Genomic DNA, 20,541 nt, shown 5'->3' with positions numbered 1-20,541 from the left:
CTTGTTATATGTTGCACTCATGCTCTCTGTTTTCTACTCTGTTTTGCTTTAGCATCTTTGCACACCCCTTCAATGATTTAATTTGATAACGAACCATTAAAAATATTACAATCTATCCTATAAGGTTAATTTGCTATATCATTTTCTTTTTGATCAAATACAAAAAGCCAACGGATGCTTCTGCGTGTAAATGTTTGACCACAATAAAGATTGGAGTCAGCAAGAAGCATATATATATATAGTGCTGAAGCAATCATTCTCAGAACATTTCTTCATTTCTTGCTCTACCTGACTCTATATATATCGTTCGTGTCTAATGTAAACTGATCAAATTATCATAATATCATTCACTAGCCAATCTTAGGATATAAGCATGGATCACAGATAATATATATAAAAGAAGGTTTTAGAGACAACCTTCTTAAACTTGAAATTTAATGATATTTTTATTTTTAGCATGTAGTTTAATAATTTAAACTACTAATTCTCTAGTTACATATATAAATATGAATCCTATCAAAAAACAATTGCGAAAATCGAAAACGTTTTAACTATTTCATTAGCACCATGTTCATTCTAATTTTATTTAAATGACTATATTTGTCTAGACATTTTCAATAACTAAATGATTATTGATTTGATTGATTTTTTTTTTACACAATTCTTATATAGAAATTTAAAGGATCAATGATTGAAATTGTTAAATTAAATAGTATATTAGTGAGGAATAGTAAAAAGTCTCAAACTTTAAAAGTAAGGAGGGGTCTATGCATTAAAATTTAATTGGGTTTGGTGATGTAACATAAAAGCTTTTCGGTAATGCATGCTCTTTGATTGATCATAGTTCATGCATTATGATAATCGATCGTAGATTTCATGTCTCCTATTTCTTCAATCGTAGTTTTTGGTGTCTCTTCCTCGTCGTATAAAGTACAGTAGCAATAGAGTTCGATCTGTATTATTGGAGCTAAGAACAAGGTTTGAAGGAAAGCCTCAACTCCATTAAAAATTGCATGTGCACATTGATTATGTCCTAACTTAATCGAATCAGAACGTACCATGTGAACCCAATCAATAGGCCTTCTGAGACCTAATTCAAACACGAATTAGCAGATATATATATATATATATATATATATATATATAGTATAATTATGTATAAAAAAGAAAAAAGAAGAGGAAGAGGAAATGAAGAGTACGTAATTTGAAACTTAAAGTAGCACATGAATATATAGCTATATAGCATAATTTGTCGAGGCAAATAACGAAGCTAGCTAGAAATAATGAGATTAATTATTGGGAAATAAAAGGCCATACTGTTGTATTTGGCCGTCTAAAGTAGCTTGGGAGGGGTCGAAGTCTATTTTGGGGCACTTCGATCACTGGCTTGTCTTTTACATTATACAATATATATTTAACAAAATATTGAATTCCAACAACTTAATTTATTACAAGTTTACAACTATAATGGAACAATAATACTGAACTCCATGAGTTGTTCCTCAATTAAGCAACTCTACAATCTGTTCAAAATGTTTTTAAGCTAACTAAGCTTAGAAATATGTGGTGTATGAGTATCTGTTTCTCATTTTAGGGGATCTGGTTTACTTAGTTGCCTTCTTCATTTTTTTTTGGGAGCTTCTATTCATACCTCTAAATTTGGCATTTGGACCTCCCCACTTAATAGACCTCCAACTTACTTTTACCAATAACCATTTTGCTATCTACACCTCTCTAATCTTCCTATAATGCCCATCGTCCAATAAAATCAATAAAACCCTTTTTTTTTTAGATTCTATTCATATTTTTAAAAATCATTAGTTGGACCTCCTTTAGTTTTTGAAGATTTGGAATAGCAGCAATTTTTTTTTGGGAGTTCATCCTCTATATATGAGTTACAGAGGTGCTAGCACTTTTTCAATGAATTGTCAACTCTTAGTTAGCGTAGGCAACAATACCATGTTTGCTCATCATCTCGTACAAATATGTTTTACAAGTATTATTTTCATTGCATTTAGGTGTCATTGTTCCTAAATAGATTCAATAGCAACTTGAAATGAACATGGTTCTTTTGTTTTAGATATGTATGGGATAGTGGAGGAAATTACAATAATCAACCATGAGTCTAGTGCATTCTCTATAGATTTATATCATAGGGTTGAATTTTTCATCATATCTATAGAATAGTTCCACATAAAATTGCTCTGACTGATGATGTGCGGGAAGATCTTGTGGACAACTACCCATTGCTGCGTTTATCATATAAACGTGCTGGAGTAATGCTTTTTGTCGCCGCTCGTTCACATGTGTGTTTGAATTCAGAATGAGTAGGGCTTCATCAATTGAGGTGTCTTTGTATTTCTCATTTTCTCTCCTTTTATTTTTTTATAGCGCAGTGATAGATCTTGTAAATTGTCAGCTATCTGAGTAAGGAAGTCTATCACTTTACGAGGACAAAGTCAAATTCTGAAAATTTTGATTACAACGTTAAATAACTTTTGACGATATATATTTTAGCGTTTACATTGGAAGATAAAGTTTTCCCCAAGTTGAAGAGTATTACTTACTGTTCGTAGAGATAAGAAGAATTTTTTTTTCCCTTATTTATGTCTTTATTGGTAATTTGACATGAGTTGACAAAGCAACTATTATTTAGAAAAAGAGAGAGGTCCAGATACCAATATTGGAGGTATGAATAGAAGCTCATTTTTTTTTTTTTGGTTAAAAAAAAATGAAGAAGGCAACTAACTTGGGACTTAGGAATGAAAATTTGATGGGATGATGAAATTTTAGCAGTTTTGTAGTAGTTATGAAATAGCACATTTTTATTTATTTTTGGTCCATATGTTTTGAATTAACACCAATCGAAAGATGGAATATTTTCAACTTAGAATCAAACTAGGTTTCATATTAAAATGAACGGTGAAAAATTATAAAACGTAAACATTTTTAGTTATTTAGATCGAAGTTGCAAATTTAAATAATAGTAGTGATTCTTGTAAAGCAACCCAACAGACGACCGACAACGTAATTGCCTCTAGCTTGTTAATTTGATAATACTTTTGTAAAGGACATTTTATTTTTCAAGTCCTTTTGGTTGAAAAGAAAGATCATGATCGAGGACCGAAAGATATGCATACAGAAAATGGGTTACAGACGTTACTTGATGGCACTTTGAGCTAAGCTATACGTCACAGCAATTGACAAACCTCATGCAAAATGGTAACCGTTACCGTTACTGCTGAAGTTTGCAGGTTATGAAAACCTCGGCATAGTAAGCCAGGTGTTTTATAATTTAATTTCCTTCAAACTAATGATAAATCAAAGAAACCCATGCATCAAAATGTTGAAATTAAAAATGACTTTCATAGAGGGAGATTGCCTAAATAGAAAGAAAAAGTAGAAGGCCTCCTTAATTTCAAGGTTTTTGACTGCATTAGCTATCTGGCTTTAGGGTTGAGTATTGACGTCCAGAAACTACGTACTGATCAGCACGAAACTAATCTTGTTGAACTGAGCTTACTTAAACAACTAATCCAAATGCCTAGCTAATTCATCCCATCACGCTTCTCTGTCTATATATATATATATATATATATATATATATATATATATTTATGCAAATCAATATCTTGTAAACTCTACAATATATAGCAAAGCCAATATGGGTTCACAACCATTCTCTGTGTTCAAACTCTCGACTCTCATTCTTCATCTTATTCCCATCCTTTTTGCCTCTCGATCTTTAGCTGCAGAGGCAGGTTGTGAAACTGATCCAGTATCCAAAGAAATCATTTGCGAATTCACCCCTAACCCTTCATATTGCAAGTCCATGCTACCCAACCAAACAAACAATGTGTATGACTACGGCCGTTACGCGGTCCGGAAATCATTATCACAATCCCATAAATTACTTAACTTGGTGAACAAGTATCTCCAACGCAACTCGACTCTCTCCAAAACCGCAATCCTCGCCCTTGAAGATTGCAAGCTTCTTGCAGAACTCAACGTAGATTTTCTTGCAAGCTCCCTACAAACCCTCAACGACAGTAACCGAACACTTCCCAGCTCGAAAGCCGAGGACGTCCATACCTGGCTCAGTGCCGTCCTAACAAACCAGCAAACATGCTTGGATGGAGTACAAGCAACTTCTTCATCATCTTGGAGGAGTATGAAAAATGGACTTTTGCTCTCCAACAACACGAACCTTTATAGTGTTTCTCTAGCTCTGTTCACGAAGGGATGGGTGCCTGAAAATGAGGAAGAGGAGGAGAGGGAGGAGGAGGGGGAGGTGATCACATGGAGGAAACGGCTGCTTCAGAATTTTGGTGACGTGCTGGTGAGGGAGACTGTCACTGTGAGTCAGGACGGAAGTGGGAATTTCACCACCATAACCGACGCTGTTGCCGCAGCTCCGGTTAACACTAAAGGTTTAAATGGTTACTTCTTGATTTATATCAAGGCAGGAGTTTATGAAGAGTATGTGAACATTGCAAATACTAAAAACTATCTGATGATGATTGGTGAGGGCATCAACCAGACTGTCATAACAGGCAATCGGAGTGTTGTAGATGGCTGGACAACTTTCAATTCAGCAACATTTGGTAAGTGATACTAATCCCTAGCCAATCAGTTAAAGACTTAAAGTTTAGATTTGAAATTTCCGAGCAATAAAGTTGAAGGATTTTCTTTTGTTTTATTTTTTAGTTTTGGTTGCTTAAGTTCTAATTTGTCTTTGTTTTTGGTATCTTAAATGAATACTTGATGAGTTTAATTTAGAACAATATATAGTTTCTAAATCTGCAATGTAATATATATAGAGAGAGAAAACCACAGAGTTTTGTTTTATTCTGATTAATAAAATGAAGACTTGAATAATTTGGTTTAGTACTTTAGTTGACGTCGAGTTCTTGCCTATAATCCTATAGTTTTGGTCTGCATCGATTTTTGGATTTATACATGGACTGAATAAGGCATCCCGTAAACGTTCATATACCAAAGTGAAAAAATCACAAAAACACTAAAATTAATGCTAAATATGATTGACTTTTGTCATTAATATTGCAGTGGTAATTGCACCATGGTTTGTAGCAGTGAACATAACCTTCCGCAACACCGCCGGAGCAATCAAACACCAAGCCGTCGCCGTCCGAAACGGTGGAGATTTGTCCGCATTCTATAATTGCAGCTTCGAAGGGTACCAAGACACCTTATACACACATTCCCAAAGACAATTCTACAGAGACTGCAACGTCTACGGAACAGTAGACTTCATATTTGGAAACGCAGCAGCTGTTTTCCAAAAATGTAACATTTACCCCCGGCTTCCGATGCGTGGGCAGTTCAACGCCATTACGGCTCAGGGTCGAGCAGACCCGAATCAAAACACCGGCATTATGATCCACAACTGTACCATCAGAGCATCCGATGACTTGGCTTCGGACAAGGGAACTACCAGGACTTATCTAGGGAGGCCATGGAAGGAGTACTCAAGGACTGTGTACATGAAATCCTTCATGGATGGTTGCATAGATAGGGACGGTTGGAGTAAATGGACTGGAGATTTTGCTTTAAGCACATTGTATTACGCCGAGTATAAATGTCAGGGCCCTGGATCGAACACTAGTAGAAGAGTTACATGGCCAGGTTACCATATATTGAAAAAAGCTAAGCAAGTTAAAAAGTTTACAGTGTCCAAGTTCTTGCTTGGGAAGAAGTGGCTGCCTCAAACTGGAGTGCCATTTTCCGGTGGGTTGATTTAGCATAAGTAGGGACTTCAAAAAGAAAATAGTAATAATCTTGATTGGATATGTCTTTATGATGTTTGAATTTCTAGCTTATCATTTCTTGTATATATGGTCTATTAATCAGAATAAACAAATTAATTAATTATCAATACCAAGTTATAATTTGGGGTCTAACTAAATGTACCCATCAAGTTGATCCTCGCCGACGGCAACTCCTCTCTCTCTCTCCACGGCAACTCCTCTCTCGCTCCCTCCCTCGATCTCTCTTATGCTTACAGTTTCAATTATGGTGCAAGACTGCTAGGTGAAGCTGTGAAGGTCTTTTTTCTTGGTTTTTTGTTTTTGTTTTTCTTTATTACAATGGGGATAGAATTCAAAATAATAAAATATATTTTTAGGGTTGGGTGTAGTAAGATAATTAATTAATTTGTTTTATTCTGATTAATAAAATGAAGACTTGAATAAATTGGTTTAGTACTTTAGTTGACGTCGAGTTCTTTCCTACGTTAATTGTTGACCATAATTGTACATAGATGTGTGATTACGAGTATCATGAAATTCTTGGTTTTCATGACATATTGAAATCGGGAACCAAGCAGCGTGAACACAAGAACTACACATGCATGTGACTAGTACGTGTGCCAAACGTCACGCAAATAGTGCAACCTCTCACACTTCCACCGATAAGCTTTGAGCTTAATTAATTTTCGGCGTAATGTATCAAGGTTTATTAAAATTGAGGAATGTTAACTTCGTATCAAATCCATACACAAAAACACATGCATGTCGTAGTAGTCGAACACTTGTATTATCCCCGTCCGACTTGTATTTAGGAATAAAATTTTGAAAATTAAAAAATCCTCAAATATAAAGATAATAGTTATGATGATCTGAACCAAAATTCTATTATCTTAATTTTTTTTTTTAAAACTGAGTTTCTCTTTATGGTTAAAAATTTGAAATTACTTATGCATGTATGCACACGTAGAAGTTTGAGTATTGGTAATAATTGTGGTGTTAATTGAGCTTCCAACCAAAAAAAAATTACAAATTAATCACTTATCTCAGTTGAAAAGATAACCGAGATAATTAATTTTAGAGAGGATATATATTTAATTAATTAAAGCCGGTGGCTCTATACATTTGAGTGGATATCAATACGTTGGGCAATTGAACGTACAGATCAAGTTGCAACTAAACCAAGATACGTAACTATACATAGATGTTTATTCATTCAGCATGCATTAAGCATTTTCTGGTATGACTAAAAATCTACCAACTTGATTCAACAAGAAGTAATGAAAGACGGTACGTAGTTTATGTGTAGGAGTTTGTCAACAAAACCAGCTCGCTGCCTTACATAGCCAACCTGTCGTCGACTATGACTATGATTCAAAACCAAAATTAAAACCCTGAAATCTAGAACATACACATTTGAATTCAAACTTCGAGATAGATTGTCTTCTAACGACTAGATATCTCTATATTGCAATTCCAGATTTGTATAGGGTATATAAAATACATTCTCGTCTTTTTTTCTTTGAAATCAGAATATATCCTTGTCTTAATTGGCTAGTCTCTGGAATATTGTTAGGTACAAGATCAGTAGTACTAATTAAATAGTTTTATCTGATCAAGCAGACTTCAAAATATAAAAAGTCAGTAATTAGATTATAGTTTGAGGAAGCTTCATTCCATTTGCAGGCCCAGCTCGGAGCTGATTAGCTAGCTTTTCTGTTTCCGGATTAAACGCGAGGTTTTAACTGGGGTTGGAAGTTCTGAAATCGACGAGTAGTGATTGACTTGGTCATTACTGGTCAAATAAACCCAACTTGTAGATGTAGTAGGGTAACAAATGAAGCTAGATCTAGACTTGTACAGATTGAGACAGAAAGTCATGGTCATTGACCGGTCCCTGCGTCCACCGTCGTCTTCGTTATTGAGCTAGCTAAGCTTCACTTGGTTTACATATTCAGTGTCAGAAAGCTAGGTAGAATGACAAATCCACGCGGTTTAAGAATTTGTGTTTTTAGTCAAACTCGGAAGTACGTTGTAGATTTGTGTATCGATCTGTCATCTCCATCATTAGCGTAGTCAATTGTTTGTTAATCTTCTAATAATTAGGCTCTTCCTATTTGGAAAAGGTTGGTCTACGGGTTTTAGCTCCTAATGCTCGGTTTTACCGAGTAATCTAGCATGTTATATTCCCCAACTCAGCCATTGTGTACCTATTTTGCATTCTTGTTTTTCCTTCGTATCTACATAAGAGTTTAAATTTTTTAATATTTTTGTAACGTTATATCAATGATGTATGTATTGGTATATTGTTTTAATCAAATATTGTCGCAAATGACAAAATTTAAATTTCGAGTCAGAGATATTTGCTTATATGTAATTTCATGTTAATTAAAATCATGCATTAATTAACTAGCTAGCTAATTGACATTGTCTTCCATGATTGCTTAGACATAAACATACGTAGAATGTGGGGTTTACAATGTGGGATTCCAATCACACTGGGGTCAAAACTTATAAGAACGTACCGAAGAAACTATATCTAATCAGATTCCACCGTCATCATGCCAATTGAAAGTGAATGAACTTCTTCTTTTTCATTAGTTCATCTTTTCTCTTCTTTTCTTTTAGACATATTAATTTGCATTGCAATAATGCTCATCATATATACAATGTGAAGACGGCATGAACCTTCAAAAACTAATTTGAAACAACGTCGTCAACCACTATAAGAATAATATCAAATTAAAAACTGCTCAGAGAAGTACGACAAAATCTTGAAGAACGATCTTTAATTACAATTACAAGGTCGATCGATTATACAAATTAGAGCCTGGAGATTGAGATATCCCACCTGCAATTGCTTATCTCATTAATCCGGTTGGCTCCTACCCTACAGTTGACAAACACCTCTAATTATCCTACCCGACCCCAACCCAATCACCGATTTCCAATGAATATAGATATTGTTCTTATTGCTCTGAATTCTGAAAATGATAATAAGAATATTAGACAAGCAGAATTGCCTAACATCTAAGTCCAAGATCGACGCGTATTGTATAGTCTCCCAATTGAAGTTGACCTCTCAAAGTCACACACAGACAAAAACCCACTAGAATTTAAATCAAATTCTTTACCACCAACTACCCAATTTTTAAATCTCAAATCCTCTCCCTCCCAACCCCTATATAATAAACCCCAACTCTCATGTAGCTAATCCACTACTACACAATATTACATCACAGTTCATAGGTCTAGCTAATCCAAACCTCATGGCTTCTTCTAAATCCCTAGTTACAGCTTCATTTCTCATTCTTCTTTCTCTCTTTGCCTCCCTATCTTTTGCTGCCGACACCACCGCTCCAACTACTCCGGTATCTTCAGGGACACTATGCAAGGATACCCCGGACCCTTCTTACTGTAAATCAGTCCTTCCCAATCAAACATCCTCTACCGTTTATGATTTTGGACGATTTTCCGTCCGAAAATCCCTGACCCAAGCCCGGAAGTTTCTAACCTTAATCGACAAGTACCTCAAACAAAGGTCTTCTTTGTCCGTCCCCGCCGTCCGAGCCCTCGAGGACTGCGGGCTCCTCGCGGGGCTCAACATGGACTTCTTGCTCAACTCATTCCAAATCGTCAACAAAACCAGCAGCCTTCTTTCTACTCTCAAAGCCGACGATATTCAGACCTTTTTGAGTGCTATTCTAACAAACCAACAGACGTGCTTGGACGGCATACAATCGGTGGCTTCCTCTTGGGGACTGAAAAACGGGCTCGTTGTCCCTCTCCGCAACGACACCAAGCTCTACAGTGTCTCCCTCGCGCTCTTCACCAAGGGTTGGGTCCCCAAGAAGAAGAAAGGGAGTGGCGGTAGGACCGGGAGGAAGAGCGGGTTCAAAAACGGACGGATGCCGATGAAAATGTCGAGCAAATCGCGCGCGGTTTATGAGGCAGCGAGCCGGAGGAAGTTGGAGGAGGATGATGGCGTGTTGGTGAGTGACGTGGTGACGGTGAGTCAGGATGGTAGTGGGGACTATACTACTATTACTGACGCCATTGCCGCGGCACCGAATAACTCTGCCGCGGCTAATGGCTACTTCATGATTTATGTGACTGCCGGTGTTTATGAAGAGTATGTGTCTATTGCAAAGAACAAGAGGTATTTGATGATGGTTGGAGATGGGATCAACCAGACGATTCTCACCGGTAATCGGAGTGTTGTTGATGGATGGACAACTTTCAACTCTGCAACACTTGGTAAGTCCTTGAAATTGAGTCACAAAGTTTAATTATCAGATGTTTTTGAAGTTGTATAGTAACATTATTTTGGTGAACAATTTTTTTTTTAAATCTAATATTGTTTGTTCTAAAGTGCACAAGTAATTAAATAAAATATAGAATTGGTTATGCTTAACGTCTAGCAATCTCTTCTGCGTGTCTATTGCAGCTGTTGTTGCACCCGGATTTGTAGCCGTAAACATGACATTCCGCAACACCGCTGGAGCCATCAAGCACCAAGCGGTCGCAGTCCGAAATGGAGCAGATCTATCCACATTCTATAGTTGCAGCTTCGAGGCGTACCAAGACACCTTATACACACATTCCCTAAGGCAATTCTACCGAGAATGTGACATCTACGGAACGGTGGATTTCATCTTTGGAAATGCAGCAGTTGTTTTCCAAAACTGCAACATATACCCTCGGCTTCCCATGAGCGGCCAGTTCAATGCCATCACTGCTCAGGGACGAACCGACCCAAATCAAAACACTGGCACTTCGATCCACAATTGCACTATCCGAGCCGCAGAAGACTTGGCTTCGAACAATGGAACTACCAAGACTTATCTTGGTAGGCCATGGAAGGAGTATTCTAGAACAGTTTACATGCAGACTTACATTGATAGTGTGGTTGATTCAGCTGGGTGGAGAGCTTGGGATGGAGACTTTGCTCTTAGCACATTGTATTATGCAGAGTACAATAACACAGGGCCAGGATCAAACACTACAAACAGAGTTACATGGGCAGGATACCATGTGATTACCAACTCTAGTGATGCTTCTAACTTTACTGTGTCCAATTTCTTGCTGGGAGATAATTGGTTGCCTCAAACAGGAGTGCCTTACACTGGTGGCTTACTTTGAGAAATTAAGTTGAACTTAGCTAGCTAATTTGTTCCTTCATTTTTTATGTTTTATTTTGCCATTGTTTTAAGTGAAGTAATAAGTATGTAATACCCAATTAAGCTTTCAAAGAATGCAAGCTTAGTTGCTGGTTTTGAATATTGTTATTGAATCCCAGAAATGTCAATACTGTGAAACTATAGATTCTAAATTAATTAAGAACAGTGAAGCAGTTTCCATTATTACTCTTTTTTTGTTGACTGATGACCAGGCCTAATTTATTAAAGACTTATTATGAGTTAATTCGAGTTTTAGGATATCTCTGTCTTCTGATGTGTCTCTTTCTGAGAAAGATATGTAAAGAAAAATTAACCAAGACTTCTAGTACGTAGAAGCTGCTAGCTATATAGCATCTGAATTGCAATACAGATAGAATATCGATATAAATATGATCGAGGCCCCATTTGTATCTTGTTCTGTTTCCAAAGCTTCAGCAGTTGAAGTTTGAACACTGTCAATATTCAACAGCTTCCAAAAATAGAACCATACTTCTATATCAATTTACTATGCAAAACTTACAAGCCGTCTTAAAATTGAATTTAGTCTTCTTAACCTAACAATATTTGGTCTAGATCGCAATATGTGCCTAAACTTTGGTCTAAAAGCATTGGAGATCATTTTAGTAGACATGTGTTATCCCAAATATATGTAATTCAGAGTTTCAGACCTTAATTAATTATGGCTGGGCGTGAACATACATTAGTGCTTCTTTTCCACATAATGCAGTATGTATTTAAGATTGCTCTTACTTCATTTCTATACGTCTTCGGACAGCACAATAGTCTAATTAAGGTTAGGGGCAACTGCATTACTTATTAGTAATGAAACTAATTTTATGCCTATAGAACTATAGATATCCTGTTTTTTCAGACCTAAATTAAATAAAAAACAAAATATAAAAACTCTGTTCAATGTCTTGGCCAGGACGCATCAGATGATCATGAACATATGCAATAGTAGTATAGCAAACTACATATACCCCCTTTGATAGGATTTCAAAACACAAAAAACTCCACAACATTTGGTTTTGAACATTTAAGGACAAAAGTTTACACTTAAGGACAATATGCTCTTCACTTGCCATATGTCATGAATAAATTTACTTTTTTACCTTTAACTACTTATTTTGACTTGTAATCCCTTTATAAAGATTAAATCTTACAAATAAGAACAATTTATTCTCCACTTGCCACATGTCATGAGTTAATTTATTTTTTTACCTTTAACTACTCTTTTTGACTTCTAATCTCTTTATATTACTTTTTTTTCCCCTGAGAATAATCCGTTTATGTTACTTTTTTTCCCCCTTAACTACTCCTTTTGACTTCTAATCCCTTTATATTACTTTTTTTTTTGTTGAGAATAATCCATTTCTGTTACTTCTCAAAAGCAAAAAAAAAAAAAAAAAAAAAAATCTTTCTTCTACATGTTGCTAAGAGAAAGAATCTCAGACCTCACTCTCCTACTACTCTCATCTCATCGCCTAATCCTACTATTGCACTCGTCCAATCCTGCTACTGCACTCGCTACACTCATACTCGTCTAATTTTGCTACTGCACTTGTACTCTTGTCCTGCTACTGCACTCGCCATCGCTTAATCTTGCTACTACACTCATCCAATCGTACTACTGCACTCATACTCGTCCAATTCTGCTACTGCACTTTTTCCTACTTGCCGGTGTTTTTCTTCTCATTGGTTTTGTTCGATTATTTCTTGTGTCATCACTCTTTTGCACCTCCACACAGTAGCCAATTTGAACCATAAACAAAGCTTCTGGCTGAAATTCTCACTGTGGAAGGAGAATTAGAAGGATTTCCAAATCGGTGAGTTTGGAAATTGATGAAACTTGGGTTTGGGTATTGGACAGTGGCAGTGCCGTAAATTATGATGAAACTCGAGTATTTTAGTCATTGGCCATTAAAATTGGGAATCAAGCTTGATTCATTTAGCTTTTAGGCCTAGGCTCATGTCCTTATTTGTATAAATCTTTTTGCAAGTAGGTTTTTTGTGTTTACATCTTTGGTCATGTGCTACTATGTATTAAATAGTAAACCCATTTAATAACCTTTGGGGAGATCCAATCGCGAAACGGCATCGTGCATATGAGATTCAGTTTCATTCGCCGACGTGATGGTGGAGGAGAGAAGGAGTATTTCGCCGGGGAGAGAGAGAGAGAGAGAGAGAGAGAGAGAGAGAGAGAGAGAGAGAGAGAGAGAGAGAGAGAGAGTTATCAGAATTATTTTTCGTAATTGCAGAAATTTTTGAAGAAACAATAAGTGGCCTTATAGCTTATTAAAGTTTCAAAATGACACTTATGAGTAATTTTCTAGTTTATAGAAAACCTGGTCTTAGTTATAAAAAAATGTAGTAAGTTATTGGATCTAGTTTCGATAGAATATGGACATAAACATTAATTATCAATTATACAATTTTAGAATGAAATTGGATGTGTATTTCAATCATAACAGATTTTTTTCATTAAGTTGTCAGTTTGTCACTGGTATAAGCCAAGATATTACAATAATAAAAATCTGATGAGAACACGATGAAAAGAACAGTATGAGATTTCAAGCAAGCGTTCAATTAGGCGTGGCCCATTCTACCCGGAGGATGAGATTGTCATAACCATACCCATTGAATTTGTCTATGGCTTTTTGGCCGTGTTCCTTGCTGAGAAAGTTAACAAAACCAAATCCTCTGCTAACTTGGGTGTCTCTCTCAAGAACAACATGAGCACGGCTTATGTCACCAAAAGGACTGAAAAGTTCATGCAAATCGGGGTCCCGGGTATCCTCCGAAAGGTTGCTCACCCGAACTGAATTCTCATCATTCCTCAGAGCCCTATTCACTCCTTCTCTCAAACCCGGAGGAACGTATGTACCAGTCTTGCTAGTTGTGGCTGCCTCGGATGAGCTAATATCTCCGGAACGACTCTGCGGGGCAAGATCTTTGTATGGGCACTGTGCAGTCCAGTGGTCACCTTTCTTACCACAAGTCCTACAAACCTTGAGAGTAGTATTGCCTCCTCCATTACCACTAGTACTCTTTGGTAGTTCTTGTGCCTTGTTGGTGCCAAGAGCCTTGGGGCGTTTGAGCATGATCTCCTCTTTGGAAACTGCTGTCAGATTGGCACCAGCGACTTCATTGACGGCACCACCAAATTTTGGCCAGGCACGCCGCTCCACGGCCGCCTTACTCATGAGTGGTGGTGATCTTGACCTTCTGACCCTTTTCATTGAATTTGTATTCAATCACCTTCTTCATCCCCTTCTCGTCGGGGCCATTCACCTGCTTTGGCGGCAGAAGGAGGAGGTCCAAATCCACCTGTACGTACGTCCTCCTTATCGATATCTGCCCACCGGGGCTTGGCCGGTTGGGTCGCATCACCCGATCCTGGGCTCATTGTTTGGCTGTTTCTGTCTCAACTAGTTTCTCACAAACTCCCAGATTTTGTTTTCTTTCTCTGTTTAATTGGTATAATACTACCGCACTCCTTTTATATACGGGATTCTAAACCTAATCCTATTACCATTGGGAATCCAATAGGTTTGTGCCAAGTCCAAAAGGGAATAGGAAAAGTAATTACAGTTTCCTTGTCTAAGTGATAACTTGTTTCGTTGAAATTTTTTGAAAATCTTGTTTCTCTAAAACTGCAGTCGTTGACTGTTGGATCAACGAAAATGATTGAAATAGAACTAGAAGAGGAGAAACCAACGACCAAAAGTATGAAACAGACCTTATAGAAATCTATTTTAACGTTCTTGGTATAAATTAGATATTCCAGCGAGAACTAAAACAAAGTTCAAATCCAAGCGTACTGCTAGCATGTTCATCTATGAAGTGCTAGACAGAAAAGAAAAGAAAGAAAAAAAAGTCCGAAACCTACCAAACTTGGTCTTTAAACTAATTGATTTCATCAAGTAAAATCCACACCTGCAGCACCTAATCAAATGAAGTTTTGTATTTTCTATTAACACCTCATATAACGAGTGTATTCATGCCAAGGCCGGCCTGAGGGCTGCCGCTTGAGGTGGCCGCCTCAGGCCACCGGCCTCCGTCAGTTTTTTTTAGGATTAATTTCAGTTTACCCCCCTGAGGTTTGGGGGTGAAATCATTTTACCCCCTAAACTTTTCAATTTCAATCAGCCGTGTCCAATTTTTACTGTTCCGTCCAAATTGGACGTTAAGTTTGACTTTTGAGGGTTAAAATGGTCATTTCAACATAAAAAAATAAAAAAAAATTCTTTTTTTTTTTTTTTTAATAATTTTGTCTCCAACCTATATACCACAAGTTATAATAGGTTTATAAAAACAAAAAAAATACTCTAGGTAGTTGAAAGCCGCTCGCTGGTCTACGATATTTGTGACATATCTCCGATAAAGTGAAGAATTTAGGATATATCCCAAATAAAGTGAAGAAATATTTGTAAAAAATAATTTTACACTTTATCTGTAAATAAATATCTGTATATTCCCAATAAAGTGAAGAAATATCTGTGTAAAATCATTTTTGGTCTGCGATATTTGTGATATATATCCAATATTTATCTGTAAATAAATATCTGTAAAAAATGATTTTACACAGATATTTCTTCACTTTATTAGGGATATACAGATATTTACAGATAAAGTGTAAAATCATTTTTTACAGATATTTCTTCACTTTATTGGGGATATATCCTAAAATTCTTCACTTTATCGGAGATATGTCACAAATATCGTAGACCAGCGAGCGGCTTTCAACTACCTAGAGTATTTTTTTTGTTTTTATAAACCTATTATAACTTGTGGTATATAGGTTGGAGACAAAATTATTAAAAAAAAAAAAAAAAAAAAAAAAAAACTAAAAAGCAGGAAAAAAAAAAAAAAATTTTGTTTTTTTTTTTATGTTGAAATGACGGAACAGTAAAAATTGGACACGGTTGATTGAAATTGAAAAGTTTAGGGGGTAAAAATTCAAAATTGAAAGTTTAGGATTTCACCCCCAAACCTCAGGGGGGTTTACTGAAATTAATCCTTTTTTTTATTATATAAATATAAACTTCAACGAGTTGTTATATATTTTTCTTCGCCAACACTATAAAAGAAAATGTTGTAGTTTAGTGGTAAAGGGAACCTTGTGGCCTTCTTTTTGAAATACCCCACCCAGGTTCGATTCAAAGTTTGTTCAATTCACTTTGCCTATCTTTTTTTTTTTTTTTTCCCGGTTTCTTTTGGTATAATCACCTTTAATTCTTTTTCTTTTTTATGGTTACTAATGTATATGAGTTTAATTTAGGTTGCACTCCCTTTTTAGCAAACTACACTCCCATTATCATTTTAGTACTTTTATTGCCATAATTACCCCCTATGACTACTCTCTTCGCATCTGGTTCTCTACGTTTCATATTTTACATCCGCCTTCAACAAACATAAAGGCACAATAACCTGACATAATGAAAAAAGGGGTTGCTTAATCTTTTATATTATGGAGCTTGAGGAGGCAACCTCTGTTCTTTGACACTAAAAGACACCCAAGTTTTAATTCTTTCAGATATGGTGTACCTTGGTTACACCAATCCAATGCAATGATCTGCAAAATCCCTAAAATTTCTGGGAATTGGAATCCCCATAGATAAATTTGAGGTATAGTTGGTTGACTCAATTTCTAGTAGCTGTGGCTTTCTTTGGCATCAGAGTGATTTTCTCGCCGGGGACTTTTGGATCCAAATCGGACGATTCGAAGTCGTCGAAACGCTCCAGCTAACTGAAGCTGGCTCATATGCTCAACTTCTCCACCGCGTTCGGCACTGCTCTCTTGCATCAATTTAGTAATCTGCAAAGTCAAGAAGTTTCCACCTTATTTCGCCATGGTCGGAATTTGTTGTGCGATATCAATAGCTTTATTTGGGTACTTGCATCCATGGAACTCTTCCACTTTGGCAGACAAGTACTGGCTCGGCTTTTTGCTTGCTTCCCTGGCCTTCAACCTCACCAATTTGTTCATCTTCACGCCCATGAATATTGAGATGATGAAGCAAAGGCATAAGGTAAAGGGAATAGAACATTGATGAGATCTCGTGGTTTTCATACCCATTAATTGTGATAAGAGATACAAATGGATGGAAGGGGACACGGTTCAGAAGCAGAGGGAAAAGAGAGAGAAATGAGGAAGATGATAAAGAAGTTAAGGGCAAATTGAAAATTTCCATAGCTAAGGAGTGTGGTTTGTAAACATTTGTGTGCAAATTTTAGTCTCCTTGATTTATTTCGCCCCTTATAATTTAAGAAAACAATATAGTAATTATGTAAGAAACTACTATATGAAAAACAAATTTCATTATTGAACAAAACAAATTTTGGTTACTGATTGAACACCCATTTATGAGGCCACATTTTTACTATTCGCCTCAGACCTCTAAAATGTCAGAACCAGCCTGATTCATGCTAATCACTAGCGGGCAACTCTAATCTTGTACATGAATAATATAGAAAGTTAGAAACTTACAACAGAATGAGAAGATACTCTATGGCTCCAGATTGTGAAATGAACTGGAAATTAGTCGAGTCCATTAAACAATGGCATGATCCAGATAGCAGGTGGGATGTTCCTGTGCCAAGGATTTAGAGAATAATGTTGTGTAATGCTTCCATCCTCTAAATTGAAGATGCCCATATCACTTGGTCCATTAGAGATGGTTTCATCCTCTAGTTTGACTAAACTGAAGATGTCGTCCATATCAATTGATCCATCATCAACTAATCGCACTTCTCCAAGTTCTATCAAATCATCTGTGTAGTATATGGAATTTGGTTGGCACCCAGGAAAGTTTGAAGCCAGAACACACATCGAGTGATTGTCACCAACAAACAAAGCCTCATCTCCAATACTCTTTAACTCAACCTGCTCCACAATGGATTTGTCCCTCCCATCAAACACCACCTTGTAAACCTTGAAGCTCTCGGTCCAGAACTCATTATCCTCATAATGGAAATAGTGATCTCGTGGTACATCCTTCTGTTTCAAAAATCTTCGAACATGCAACAAGTCTCCTTTAGTTGTTTCCACAAGATACCCCTTATGTGCATGACATGAAAACCGATATCCTCCATGTGCAAGTAAACTTTCTTCTACTGGCTTGCTATTAACATCAAACGATTTAATCCGTCCCCATTGTCCGACCGCATAGACTTTTCTTTTATAAAATATAGCATCAGTAAAGAAGGAGTAGACCTCAAGGTAAGTCCAGATTGTTTGTCCTCCTTTTATGAAAGCGATCCTTGAAACCCTATCATAAACTGCCACAACCATATAATTGTCTGGATTTGCAATTGGATCAGCGGATAAGATAACCTTTGGGGGGAAAACCATGAACCAATGACTCTCGGCATTGAAATACAATGGAGGTAGACGAATGGGCGTCACTTCTCTTTTGAACACGTTCACAAGAGTTGTACTGAGTTGATGTTCGCCTAGTAGATCTACTGCGACCAACCAACCAGGAGCATTGCTCGAGCCACAACACCTCTTAGTGCTATTACAAGCTTGTGGTAACTCAAAGTTGTTGTAGACCTTTTGCTCAGAGATGCTGTATAGTTTTCGCTTTCCTTGGGATTCTGAAGGGATCATAAGCATGGGATGCACCTTAAAACAACGCTGGGTCGTGTGGTTATAGTCTGTTGCGAGAGCATGCCATTCCTTGCAAATGGCAGCAAAACGAACATGGTCAGTTGGTTCCAACAACTTATCCAGAATCTCTGAGAGAATGACATGAGGAAGACTAGACCAGTCTGCCAATAGTTGTTTGCGGAAGGTAGCAGCCATGTTCCTACAACATGACAGATGGAGCCCCGTCAATTACGAAAACAGAATGCAAAGAAACAAATAACAAGGGTAGAAATAACAGGGGAATTGAAAGGCAATTAAAATTCCAAAAGAAAAGGATATCAGAATGAATCTCACAAGGAGGAGGATTGAATTTAGTATGAAGGACATAAATGCATCAAAGATCACATATCCAAGATGCCTTTCAAAATCTTAAATCCATAAAATAAGCCCTGATAGATACTACTGACCATATATAAACAAACAAAAAAAATAAGCTTCTTCTTCCTCTTCCTCTTCCTCTTCTTCTTCTGGGTAATCGGAGATCTGGTCTCCTATGATGCTCTCTCCATTCCTCTTTCCAACATTCACTTCCAGTCCGGTCGGTGTTCGTTCTATATAGATTCCATGTTTTGGGCTGTTTTTGGGTCCCCAGCCCAATGACACAGTGGGCCGGTTTCTTGTGCACTACCCTTTTACCAAAATATTTTCTGCATTTACTTTTTTTTGTTTTTTATTTTTTTATCGAGATCACACAGTTCTTTAAACATGTGAGACTAATCCGTGTCGGGATCATGTCAGAACGCTTCCTCCCCCCTCGCCACCAAGAATTGATTGAGATTTAACTTCAATCAGCGTCGGCGGGATTCAAACCCAAGTGTAAGGGGTTCCACACTTGGAGCCTCTTATCAACTCGACCACTTGTGGTGGTTATTTTCTGCATTTACTTATTACACTTTTACTTTTGTGCAATTCCGACATTTTCAAGCTCAAAAGTCGGGTGATCCATTATTTATTTCCTATGTTTTTATGTTTGTGGAATCAAAGAGAAAAATCTAAACTATTGAAAGAAAATTAATTTTTTTAAAAAAGATTTTGCATTGTCTCACTCACCCACTCTATGTCACAAACATTTGACTATAAAAGTACATGTTTAAAGATGTCTAGTTTTTCAACCAAAAGAATAATGTCTAGTCTCGGAGAACAAGTAACATCATTCTTTTGGTTGGAACAACTACACATCTTTTAACCTAAAGTACCAAACTTATCAGTACTTAATCTTTGATTTTGTTAGAGCATTTTAGCAGATTCTTTAGCGCTTAACTCCTCAACTATTTTAGAGAGTATGTTTAGTTAAAATTTAACACATAGCTCTGCTAGGGTTTGGAAATGTAGCCGTTAGGCTGGAGTCTCGATTTATTCTCTTCTACTCTTGCTGATGGGAAAACATGCATGTAGACCTAAGCCTACTTCTCCTCTGGTTGGGATCAAAGTCGGAGGTCGGACTTCATCTGCCATTGGATGGGTCTGTGCGCACTCTGGTGCTTTGCCCAGTTTTTATGGGCTTGAGGTCTGGTTCCATGGGATTGCGGGAGATGGTCGTTGCTTGGATCGGTGGCGATTGGCAAATGGGATCGATTTTGGCGTTGTCATTGAGTGTTTCTGGTGGCGGTGGTCTGTGGCACTGTGCTGGGTGCGTGGTGCATTCTTGACTAGTGGCAAGGTTGCGGTGGTGTATGAAAGATTGGTGATAGTCTATTGGGTTAAGGGGTTGGCTTGTGTGTACCTGGGCCTAGATCCATTGGACTGGGCTTGGGCTCAAGTTTTTCTCTTTTATGTAGTTTTTGTTAAAATTTCTCCTCTTTTGGGGGAGAAATTTGTAGGTTCTCAATTTTGAAATTTTTTTTGGTGACGTGAGTTTTTGTCATATAGCTAGTGTAGGGTAGTTGAATGAGCTTCATTATTCAGCTAAAAAAGTTTACTTCTTTAAGTAACAACTCTTTTTGAC

The 20,541-nt window shown here is 37.0% G+C and overlaps 3 protein-coding genes and 1 pseudogene across 4 annotated transcripts; 2 read left to right on the top strand and 2 right to left on the bottom strand.

Moving 5' to 3' along the window:
• Positions 1-3,660: 3,660 nt before the first annotated feature.
• On the top strand, positions 3,661-5,861 carry LOC112174817 (probable pectinesterase/pectinesterase inhibitor 20). Its single transcript, XM_024312629.2, has 2 exons — positions 3,661-4,604; positions 5,068-5,861. The coding sequence occupies exons 1-2, from the start codon at positions 3,665-3,667 to the stop codon at positions 5,760-5,762; spliced, it is 1,635 nt and encodes a 544-aa protein (XP_024168397.1). The 5' UTR covers positions 3,661-3,664; the 3' UTR covers positions 5,763-5,861.
• Positions 5,862-8,968: 3,107 nt separating this feature from the next.
• On the top strand, positions 8,969-11,131 carry LOC112174045 (probable pectinesterase/pectinesterase inhibitor 41). The gene is made up of 2 exons (XM_024311747.2): positions 8,969-10,022; positions 10,213-11,131. Exons 1-2 carry the CDS (start codon positions 9,035-9,037, stop codon positions 10,905-10,907), a joined length of 1,683 nt encoding a protein of 560 aa, XP_024167515.1. The 5' UTR covers positions 8,969-9,034; the 3' UTR covers positions 10,908-11,131.
• Positions 11,132-13,527: 2,396 nt separating this feature from the next.
• Positions 13,528-14,351, bottom strand: LOC112171629 (annotated as a pseudogene).
• Positions 14,352-17,304: 2,953 nt separating this feature from the next.
• Positions 17,305-19,136, bottom strand: LOC112171628 (probable F-box protein At1g44080). 2 transcript variants are annotated; one of them, XM_024308786.2, is made up of 2 exons: positions 19,004-19,136; positions 17,305-18,756 (listed from the first exon to the last, which is right to left on the bottom strand). In XM_024308786.2, the coding sequence occupies exon 2, from the start codon at positions 18,750-18,752 to the stop codon at positions 17,487-17,489; it is 1,266 nt and encodes a 421-aa protein (XP_024164554.1). In that variant the 5' UTR covers positions 18,753-18,756; positions 19,004-19,136; the 3' UTR covers positions 17,305-17,486. The 2 variants fall into 2 exon arrangements, with proteins under 2 accessions (XP_024164554.1, XP_040365594.1); XM_040509660.1 differs by lacking the exon at positions 19,004-19,136 and adding an exon at positions 18,891-18,985.
• Positions 19,137-20,541: the final 1,405 nt, after the last annotated feature.

Source organism: Rosa chinensis, chromosome 6, assembly GCF_002994745.2.
Source record: "Rosa chinensis cultivar Old Blush chromosome 6, RchiOBHm-V2, whole genome shotgun sequence".
Classification (NCBI taxonomy): Eukaryota; Viridiplantae; Streptophyta; class Magnoliopsida; order Rosales; family Rosaceae; genus Rosa; species Rosa chinensis.
This window is presented reverse-complemented; position numbering and strand designations above follow the sequence as displayed.